General features: G+C 45.0%; 1 protein-coding gene across 1 annotated transcript; it reads right to left on the minus strand.

The window, feature by feature from the left end:
• Window positions 1–537: 537 nt before the first annotated feature.
• On the minus strand, window positions 538–10,226 carry LOC108928613 (zinc finger FYVE domain-containing protein 1). The gene is made up of 11 exons (XM_018742614.2): window positions 9,958–10,226; window positions 8,747–9,251; window positions 7,693–7,910; window positions 6,576–6,682; window positions 5,383–5,491; window positions 5,039–5,136; window positions 4,248–4,365; window positions 3,635–3,805; window positions 3,176–3,365; window positions 2,688–2,786; window positions 538–2,282 (listed from the first exon to the last, which is right to left on the minus strand). Exons 1-11 carry the CDS (start codon window positions 10,102–10,104, stop codon window positions 2,050–2,052), a joined length of 1,995 nt encoding a protein of 664 aa, XP_018598130.2. The 5' UTR covers window positions 10,105–10,226; the 3' UTR covers window positions 538–2,049.
• Window positions 10,227–11,160: the final 934 nt, after the last annotated feature.

Here is an 11,160-nt window from a genome sequence, read left to right on the forward strand (position 1 = left end):
TGTTTTGTGAGGGTTCTTCTTCATACACATAGTGCCTCAATACTTCGCTATTCCCACAAGCCATCTTGCCCTTGAGCCAAGCACCTGTTGCAATCTGACCTTCAGGTGAGCGAACTGTGAGCGGCGACAGCCGCTTAGAGAGCATGGGAGGGAGTCATGTGCCAGGGGCTGCTGTCGGCACTCCGCCTCTGGGACATCCATCTCGGTGTGGCCTTTGACGGCTGATGAAGGCCGTTACTTTCACCTTCGCTGCTGACCAACCCTGTACTTGAGCCGCATTACTGTAAGAGAACATCGATGGAGATGGTCGACGCGAACGAAAGGGATCGGAAATTACAGAGGAGCTCAGCTAATGGCCTTCTGGCACAACGGGAGCTTAAAGGAACACAAAGCATGCTTATTGTTAGTGTCCCAATTACTGTCAAACACTTGTTTCCAGCTGTGAGAATTGATCATAAGTGCATTTGGGATGACCTTCACGCTTGCAAAAAAAGATTCCAGAGGACATATAGAGCAAAGTGGAAGGACTAAGGGACAGGGCTTCAATATTCTTTATTGAGTACCTATTAGAAAAGATTGTCTAGTGCAAAATACCTACACTGTAAAAGTGCAGCACTGCTTTAACATCAGCTAGAACTGACACACAAGAACAACACTTATGCATCCAGTCAAAGAACTGCTCTGCAAATCTATAATCTCACAGAAATATCCCTTTTTGATGCTTTAAGAACACAGTATTTCAAAGCATTTTGAGTCCCAAATTATCTTCAATCCCTCATAATTTAGTACCTAATTAAAACTGTGATATATTATAGGAACTTGCTGTTGTAATGAGTTTCACCGATAACTCGAGTGTGAATGTGGTTTCCAAGGTCTGCACTGTGCCTTGTGACTCACAATGTGTCAAGCACTTTGGATTATGAATCTTCTTTTATTAATATGCCTAATTAAACAACTAATTAAAAACAACTGTCTACAGTTTATTTTCAGTTTGAAGAAGGTGTTAGTTTTGCATTCTTTCTGACAGTTCTAAATTACCGAAATAAAAAAAATGCATCATGGAGGTAGAAGAGTTTTTCATGTTCTATTAATGATCTGCATAGTGTTTTTTTAATGTCAAGAAATAATTGAGAGCTGTACAAAATTTAAAACATTCAATCATTCTGACTATGCAAGGATTCAAGAGTGAAGGGCAATAAAACTTGAAGCGGTATTACACAGAATAAAGTGGAATGCCCAGCCAAGAGAAATATTGAGTTTGTATTACACTCTGATATACGACATGCTGTCTCTGCTTTACCACGCTCTGGAATTTGCATTAAGTTCATTACATTGTGATACAATTTCTAATATATCCTCATTTCCCAATACAAGAAACAGGAAACGTTCTCAAAAACTCCCCTGCAGCCATCAGACTGTTTAAAATGGCGCATCCTGTGTCCCACATCACCTCTGAATATAAGTCAATTAGCTTAACACCTGCCTGTTTGAAGAACCCCGCAGTGGAACATGAAGCTGTCGCTTTCCTTACTTTCCAGATGCGTTAGCATAGCGGGTGTGTTGAATGCGAAGATGATGCCTATGATAGCAGTACAGGGATAAGAGCCTGCAGTGGAACAGACGGTTATGTAGGTCACACTGTTAAAAACATTTAAGTAAACAGCATTAATAAAGAGCAGACAGACAGTATGGTCACAGGAGCTCTGGTTTCCTTCTGCAGTTACACCGTAGGCAGTGGACTACCAGTGCAGGATAAGTGGGCTCTCATTCTGGCTCAGAATACTCAACCTTTCCTCCTCACCTTGTGCCCTTTCCTCCATGCAGGAGACTCCAGTTACAGGTTGTCTCTCCACTGCGTACAGAATGCCCACAGCCCTAGCTGAATGATTCTGAAGCTGTCTTAGCTGTCTTTCAACTGCATACACACCAAACCGTGAACTGACCGACAGCTGGGGGGCTAGCAGGGAGACTGCAATTTGAGACTTTAAGGTAGGTTTTTGGCACAGGTTGCGAGATGCAAAGATGAGATGCGAGTGTGGATCCCACAGGCTACAGGCTACCCTTGTGGCTGGCGCAGCAGTCGCAAACTCGCACTGGGTGGTCCCAGCCGCGAGAGGGCACGGCACGGCTCTGCGTGGAGCAGTGGCCGCACACGCCCTGACCACATGCTCGGCAGTGGTGCTTTGACATGTTAGGCGTGAAGACCTTCCTGCAGTTGTGGCATTGCAGGATCTCATGGTCAGGGACCCAGTAGTCTGGCTTGGCCACGCCCTTCACGAAACCTGCAGAGCCAATCAGAGTACACCACTACACTGAGATCTTGCTTTCAAGATTTGTCAAGTGGAAATGAACAATAATATCTAAAGAGGGAAATATGTCATCATGTTAAAATAGTAACATTAATACATGCATGGAAATATGGTTGCCACTTGTAGGACAACACATTCTTTTGGGCTAAGCATTACATGTGAATAGCTCTGATCATGCTGCTGCTGCACAAACACACAGCAAATGTTTCATAGTTGCTCAGTAAAGTAACAGCAGGTGCTCGTCTACAAAAAACAATTGTAGACAATAAGGGAAAAGACATTAATTCCATTAAAACCTCCATCAGGGAGCCAAAGCCTTGTGATGAGTACTGCCTTCTGTGAGAGGTGGCTAAGGGGCCGTTCACTAGCGGCTCTCACCCAGCGGGTAGTCCACGGCAGTTGTCATCAGCTCCAGGGTGGACTGGGCAACCTCAGTCACCCTCCGAGCCATCAGGCCACGTGGCTCCACCTGTGTCACTGCAGGAGGTAGACCTAAGAATTAGTCTATGAAAAGCAGCTCCAGTCCCAGTTCTTCTCACACACCTGATATGGCTGCACCTGGCCAGTCCCCCCACCAGCTCTCTGGGGCTGTTGTGGGCTACATCCCAAAACTGGGATCGGAGGGTTCAGAGCTTTTTGGCAGGCCTGTTTTTTGCTGCTTCTCTGAATTAGAAACTGGGCTCATGGCCTTGGAAATTATAAATATGTATCTGTAAACCTTCCTCCTGCAGGAACTGCTGAGAATGTGGAAGATTCCCAGTAGGTGGTGCCCCTAAACACTATTGCCGGTTCAAATAACTGAAGTCTTGTTTCAATACCAAACATGATGCATGTTATGTGTAACTGACCCACACGGCGGGCATTACCCTGGTTGACAGTGACCGCTCCGCCCTGCCGGTGACAGGCGTCACAGACTCGGACCGGGGTGCTGCCCCACCCTCTCTCAGGCACAGGCATGCTGCGAGTGGAGCAGGCCTGGCAGAAGCCTTCACCGCAGGAACGACAGTGGTGCTTCCTCTCAGTATCCTCGAAGGGCTTCCTGCATGCATGACATGCCTGAGGGCAGAGGTCAAATGGTGAGCATAAAACACACAAACGCAGAGCCTGACACACACATACACACACATGCACCTAAATACAAGGATACAGACGTACAGAAATATATTCTCCAGGGAATGGAGGCATGACTGCATGCATTTTTCCACACACAAAGTAAACACGCTCTCACACAAAGTAAACTGACGCAAGTAAATTTTAGTGGACGCACCAATGAGTTCCAAAGCATTTAAGTTAGTATGCAAGCGCTGTGGGCCAGCAAAACTCACAGTGATCTCAGCATTGGGTCTCCAGTATGGTGGAGCCACCTGGTCAGTGAGCCAGGCTGCGACGGCTTTGGTGGGGCCAGTGCTGTACTCTGACACAGACTGGATGACAAAGTTCATGCTGTCCAGAACCCGCTGAGCTGCGTTTTGGTGGTCGGTCAGGAAGGCCTCGGACTGGCATCAGGGATGAGTACAACAAATTAACTTCTGTGTTTTAAAAACCATATAACAGAGTACCTTAAATTCTTAACCTGACTTCTCAGCTCAGCTTTAAAAAAAAGAAAAGTTACAAAGAGCAAAACAGGAAAGTGAAATGTCAAATTTTGCAACGATAAAGAATTATATTAACATATAGAGAGAACTGTTTGCACTACAAGTAGTAGTCTTGGTTTATAAAACAGGTTATTTCAGATGTGAACAACTTATTATACTGTAGCGTCAATCAGAGATACACACTTGAGTTCTGTTAGCAAAACAATCCCAGTCTACAAACAATCTGAATCAAAAACCAAATGTACGTAAAAACGGCCCCGGGGCAAATGACAGAGCCTGATAGAGATGAAGAGTCAAGCGGGACAGATGATTGGGACTATCGGGGCTGATAAGTGGCGCTCACCCCTGGCCACACATGCTTGACCTCGGGCCGCACCACACTGCTCTCAGGGTCTTGGTTCCCAAGCCAGTACTGGCGGCTGCGGTAGATGATCCCACAGCTGGAGCACTCCAGCACATACCTGAGAGAGGGCCACACGCAGAGAGGCTCTGTATAAACCTGCATTTGTACTTCATTGCTAATTCATTTGCTCGTTTTCAAGACAGAAAAAAAAAAAAATCTAGTTTCATGCTGTCTTTCCAGTTTGTTTCAGTTAACCTTAACGAATACATTGATAAACATCTGGATGCAGTACTCTGCTCTGGCAACATCTACTTCATGCATTTCCTGCTAGAACAAATAGTGTGAACTAAACTGATCTGGAAAACAGATAACATGAATGCAAACATGTGCGAGGTAAAAACAAAGCAGCAGATTACACATGAACTCCACAAAGGGTGGAGCACACCAGCAGGTATTAATTCATTTAGCTGATGCTTTTCTCCAAAGCAACTTTCAATGTTCAGCTCCTTACAATTACTTACCCATTTACACAGCTGTGTAGTTTTACTGGAGCAATTTTAAGGGAAGTACCTTGCTCAAGGGTACAGCAAAAAGTGAGATCTGAACCTGTGACCGTTAGATCCAAAGGCAGCACCTCTAACCACTACACTACCAGCTAACCCTACATCACTGCTCACCCAACAAACTGTTCTGTTTTTTGTCAGGGGAAACTGCTAATTCTTCAACAGGCTTCCTGAAGAATTTGAAAAAAGTTAGAGAAAAAGAGGCCTTAGGCTCCTGGCATTACATACCCTGACCACGCATACTTGGCTAGGCCAATCCAGGGGCTGTCTGAAGAGGCTGAGGTCTTGGGGACAACAATCATCTCCCTGCCTGCTTCATAGCACCGCTGAGTGGGGAGAAACAACCAAGTGTCTGTGATGAAAGCTCGGCAGACCCTCCCTCAAGTTCCCGTGGATGCTGCTTTAGGGTAAGAAAAGGGGCCTGTTTTCTGCCTCAAACCACAGAATTACAGTAACACATTTTGGATTTACGCTGTAATACTCAAAGGTTTAACACTAGGTTGGGTATGAGTTAAGGTTGGGAACCAATGACCCCCCCCTGTGCAGAACTCCATCCGCCACACTGGTCTTACCTTGCAGATGAGCACCTTGTTGTTGTATTGGTGGGTGTACTGGCACAGACCATCAGCCATGTGGGGGACACCATCCTTCTGGTGGTTCATGCCGTTCTTGCAGCGTGCACTGAGGTTGTCATACAGCAAAAGACATAAAAATAAAACTGCCCATTCCTCACAGGAACTGATAAAAACACCGTTCAAAAGTAAAAGAACACCACACACACACACACACACACACACACACACACACACACACACACACACAATTGTTTTCTTTACCAGGGCTGCAAGTATGAGGTCTCGTGCCCATTACGAAACATAAAAAGGCAGTTATCTACAATGAGAGCTTTTGTCGTTACTGATGTTACGTTACTGTGGTTTTTTCCACTGCACTTAATATTCAAGGTCTCCAGAACTTTCAGAATTGGAAGACACAAATGTACGTTCATGAAAAATGTTGTACTCTAAAGGGTGAGAAATGTAACAAAATAGTCATGTTTTTAACCTTGTTATTGAAAAGTTTTGCAACATCCCTGTCACTATAATATACTGGAAATATTGTGCAAACTAATATGGAAAGGAGTCATTTAAAGTCCATGTGTCCGCATACAGTGCTGCTTGAAAATATGTGAACCCTATAAGGGATAGTCATTATTCTTATATAAAACACTTAAATGTACAAAAACAAATGAATAAATGATTATGATTTATACACCTGATTCTACTTACCTACTTGGTTTAATCAGTGCAGCTTGGGCTTCACTCAGTTTTGTACCTGCACTACTTCTGTTTTTCTATTACACACATGATTTCCTCCAAAGAAATGTAATTGATCATTACACACCTACTATGTCAGATGAGAAACACTTCTTTTCATTAAATGAATTCTATGGCAAAACTAAGGGACACAAGGGGTTCATACACTTTCAAGCAGCACCGTAGTTTGAGTTCATGATCCTCCTGAACTACCCTACAATGAGACGAAGCATTATTGATAGTATTGACAGTTACAAAACACAAGCTTTTGAATTCTAGAACTTTAGTCTTGTGGAAAAACCAATAACATATAATTAATTACTGATAATCGTATGTTATATTGTAGTTCCAACAGTACAAATTCAAAATGGAACTGATTCAGATGGAATAATGGTGCCTGCCTTTTGATAAAAACCTTATATAAGAGAAGACCCTGCATGCCTTCTGTTTACCTGCAGCTGAGGCAGATAGAGGAGCAGGTGAAGTATTCATCGGGGAAGAAGGAGTACAGGCTGACCTTCTCGTCAGAGATCTCACCACAGAATCTATCACTCAGGGCCTGGAAAAAAGTGGATGACACACAAAACAAAATGGATTCAGGACTTTTACAGCGACAGAAAATTACATTCACCTATTCCAGACATGACTTTTTTATATATTTTCTTTAAACGTAGGATGCATGCCTCACTCCTTCTTCACCCACAACACTTAGACAAGGTTCCCCATAACAAGTCTTCAGTGGTGACTCATCATGAAAAACAATCCTGCTGCTTTTACTTTCATTATTACTATTAATCCGCAGAACACTTCCAAATTCCATATTTACTGTTCAAGTATGGAAAAGTTAGAACCCTTCTTTTTCCACAATGTAAATTTAATAAACCATTTTCACTTGTAACCTCAATGTAAACTCTAGATGCTGCAGGCTTCAAAGTGCATACCTGCTGAAAAATTCACGAATAACAGATGAGCAGAACAATCCGTATTGTTTCAGCAATCTTTCTGCAACTCTTTTCAGTCTTTTACCTTGTTGTATAACAGTAAATAAGAAGTAACTGAGAATGGTAATTAATACACTGGAAATACCTTTCTCTCATCAGGCTTACAATATTTACTACACAAGAGAAATTACACATATTTAAAAACTTGGGTAAAATATGATTGTTAAGATGATCAAAAAACAAGATTTGAGCCACGGGGCTACTGAAATCGATGGCGTCTAAAAAGCTTGTGTGAGAAGTTAACCTTTCTGTCATGCTGCTGTTATCCTACCATGACGGTCTACGAGTTTGTGTCAACAAAGACCGGATTCACTGGACCATGTAGTATAGATTTATTGGATTAATTAAAGTCAATAAATCCATGCATCCTATTAATTTACAGATTTGTGCGGATAAACATGTTGTTTATGCTCTGAACTGTAAAAATATGGGGGCAACAGCATGGGCTTATTTCTAACATCTGCAGCATCTCAGTATATTTTTTAATGAATAAAACATTCAGTTTTGGAACAGTTCTGCTAAAACTGATGTGACTGATGAGTGTGAACCAGTAGAGGGCGGTGCGCACCTTCAGGGCACTGTAGACGATGGCGGGCTGTCGCGCCGAGCGCGACGCCGTGTTCCTCACTTGCTGCCGGATGGCCTCCAGCAGCTGTGAGTAGTCAGTGGGTGGAGTGATGGTTACTGTGCCCACATATTGCACTGAGCTGAAGGCCTCTGTGCAAAGGCCCAGGTCATGAAAGCGCTTCTGCAGCAGGATCTCCGCTTCCCCAGGGACGTTGCTGTCTGTAGTGGCACACAGGGGGGACGAGTGAAGCACGCTGCTGTTTCCATATTTAATTTTATCATTTCCAAATGCAGCTGAAAGTGTCCACTGTAGCAGGTCAACTACCTTGCTCAATGTTAATAAAGTAGGCCCCTCTCGTGTGAACCAGCAACCTCCGTATTTAAAGTTTATGTCCTTTGGTAACAGTCAGCCTCGCAGTTAAGGACATGTAATTAGAATGTTGCAGGTCCAAACCTCACTGGAACTGCAGACCGTCTGACCAAGATACTTATCCTGAATTGCTCCAAGAAACACTGAGCCATTTAAATGGGATAAATACAGTAAGTCACTTTGGATGAAAGTATTACCTGGGTAACTTTCTGAATTAACTGCATAATTAAAATGGCCTTTAAAGCACTAGTTCCCCATTGACCTATTCCATTAAAACTTATTTCTGGCTGCAGGACAGAATGAAACTCCAGGAGGATCAGCCGATACTAAGATCACGTCAATCTGAGCCATTTCATTATCAAGTGTCCTCATCACACCGGATAATAACGGGCCTCCTGGCAGCAACACAGCGGTAACTATAATACGATAACTTCCTTACAATGCTTGACTTAAATGCCTTTATAATTGTAAAATCCATTAAAAACCTTCAAGCAGTTACACATTTTCTACAGCAATTAGCTGTTTTTAATAAGACATATCATTAGCATTTTGTATTTGCATCTCAAAACTGTGATATGTGCAAATCCAAGCACCTTCCTCACTGGTGCCTCAAAAAGTGGAAATAAGAGGGCTACAAGTATACACTCTTCTGTGTGTGTGCTTTCACCGAGGAAAGGCTGCGCACCCTGGCCCAGCAAGCGAGTGCGGGACGTCTCCTGGAAGATGATGACCGCAGGGCCCAGGCTGGACAGGGGCACCTCCAGGCCGCAGCGACTAGAGAGGGCACGCAGCTCCGGGGTGAAGTGGCGCAGGTAGGCCCCCGAGGCGCTGCCCAGGAACTGGAACATGTCGTTGTGGAGTCGCTCGGCACGCGTGCGGTACACCACCACATCCGAAACCGCCAGCACCTTCAGCAGCAGCCGCATGCGCTGGTTCTGGTTGCTGGCTGCCCCCAGCAGACCTTCTGTGTCCAGCACCACCAGCCTCAGGACCGGGTCAAAGGCTGCCCACACCCCGACCGTGCAGGACGTCTGCTGGTTCGAGGTGCGAAACACCTCCATCCCTCCAAAGAGAACGTGGTTTAGTGTGTGGGACTTTCCGTCTCCAGTGTTGCCAAAGATGGACAGCACCTTCACGCTCGGGACATCGACGCAGGACAGCTTCTCTAGGAATTCCGTCTCATCGTGGACCTGCGGGAGGACGAGGGGCAGCACTTCAGGATCTGAATCCCACATGATGACACACTTCACCAGCTCCAGCCAACCAGCCAGATGTCTACAAAACAAGGCCAGTGGCTGCTTATGAGGACACCTCAGCTTACTGAGTCTCAGGACTTTCACAGCCGCACAACAACCTCTAATAGGATCGAGTCGGTGGTGGTACAGTGAGCAGGGCTGCTGTCTCACAGCGCCTGGGTGGTGCAAGAGGACGTGGTTTCGATCCCCGCTCGGTCTGTGTGGAGTTTGCTGTGTGGGTTTCCTCTGGGTGCTCTGGTTTCCTCCCACAGTCCAAAGACATGCTGTTCGGCTTCCCCCAGAGTAGAGAGTGTGTTCCACTGACGTATGGAGGAGTGACCCAGTAAGTCACCTGGTATAAGGTGTGTGGGCTGATAACACTACACAGAGCTCAGTGAAAGTCACTTTGGAGAGAAATGACTGCTAAATAAATAAATGTAAGTCCCTTGGGAGACGGTGACGGTCAGTGGGCGGGAGTGGATGCTTCCCAAACTAACTAATAAGTTCACTCACACACAGTGCTGTTGAGGCCGGCTTCACTAGTCTAAGGTACTAACGCAGATGATCTGTTCTTAAATCAGTCATCCGTCAATCCATCCATGTTGATTTGCGTCGCCGGTACAGCGAGAACACACACACCTGAGGCGAAACTCTCTCTCACCTGCAGGTTCTCCTGCTCGTCCACCAGAAGGAAACTCAGCCCGTTCCCCTCCTCCTCCTCCGGCTCCACGACGTCCTTCTCCCTGGCCGCTTTTTTCGGCTCAGAAAGCGGCACTTCGTCCATCTCTTTCAGCAGCAGGTCCGACATGTTGTTTCGCCTCACACCATAGCTGTCCGCCTCGCTCTCTCTCCCTCCCTGCGAACGGCTACGGCCCCCAGTAACAACGGCCACGGCGCACGGGAGCAGCGCCCATGTTTCTCTCCCACAATCCACCGCGGCAGTCGCTCTTCCGGGACAAAACAAAAACAACGGTTTCTGCTCACAACGCACGTACGGCGTGCTGCGCGCGACTCGTGAGGCAGCAGTGCCACCGTGCGGCCAGGTTAGGAAGTGAAGCGCGGGCAGCGAACTCTGCGAGAGTAAAGTACCGTACTCATCGCCGGTATCGATTATTATTACTGTTGTTGTTTTTATTTTCTTTTCATTTCCAATTTTCCATAATAATCGGCATTATTCGTTTTTTTTTTTTTGATGAAGTCAAAACCTCTTTCCTATACTTCCGATTGATGCTCTTGAAAAATGATTAGATATTGCAAAAAAGGTGCACGGAATATTTGTTGGCAGCGCTCCAGAAACAGAACGCGCCAAAGAGCGGCGTTACACGGTACTGAATGCCTTTCATAAAGTTCTTCTTTCCTTTACTTCATAATATACTCAATGGTGCAACACACAAGCAAATGGCGCATTAACATTTTCTTCATGTCAGAATCAGCTTTCCAGTTTCTAAGTTGAGCTGGAGATAAACCTTAATTGTGGAGCAATAAAATCATCTGTTGTTTTATTTATATAATACGCGGCATCTGTATCAAATCGAGGCAGCGATATACAATTTATGCAATTAAAGGTGTGGAATAACCGTGCTAAATATCATTAATTATGTATGCATGCAGTAGAAATCCGTTTATTTACTGTCAAAGTTCGTTGTATTATATAATAACTTATACATGATAGAGCCTTCCCTTCCAGTATTTTCACAGACATAATTTAAGGGCCCCAAACAGAAGGTGAAATGAAAGGCCTGAAATCCACCAGAGGCACCACCTGAGAGCCAGGTAGTATAGCCTATTGCCAACACACCTGCTTTCGACTAACCTCGTCACTTCCCGGCTCTATAAAGCGGTTGAAGTGGTTAGTTGGTGCTTT

This window comes from Scleropages formosus, chromosome 10, assembly GCF_900964775.1.
Source record: "Scleropages formosus chromosome 10, fSclFor1.1, whole genome shotgun sequence".
NCBI classification, from domain to species: Eukaryota; Metazoa; Chordata; class Actinopteri; order Osteoglossiformes; family Osteoglossidae; genus Scleropages; species Scleropages formosus.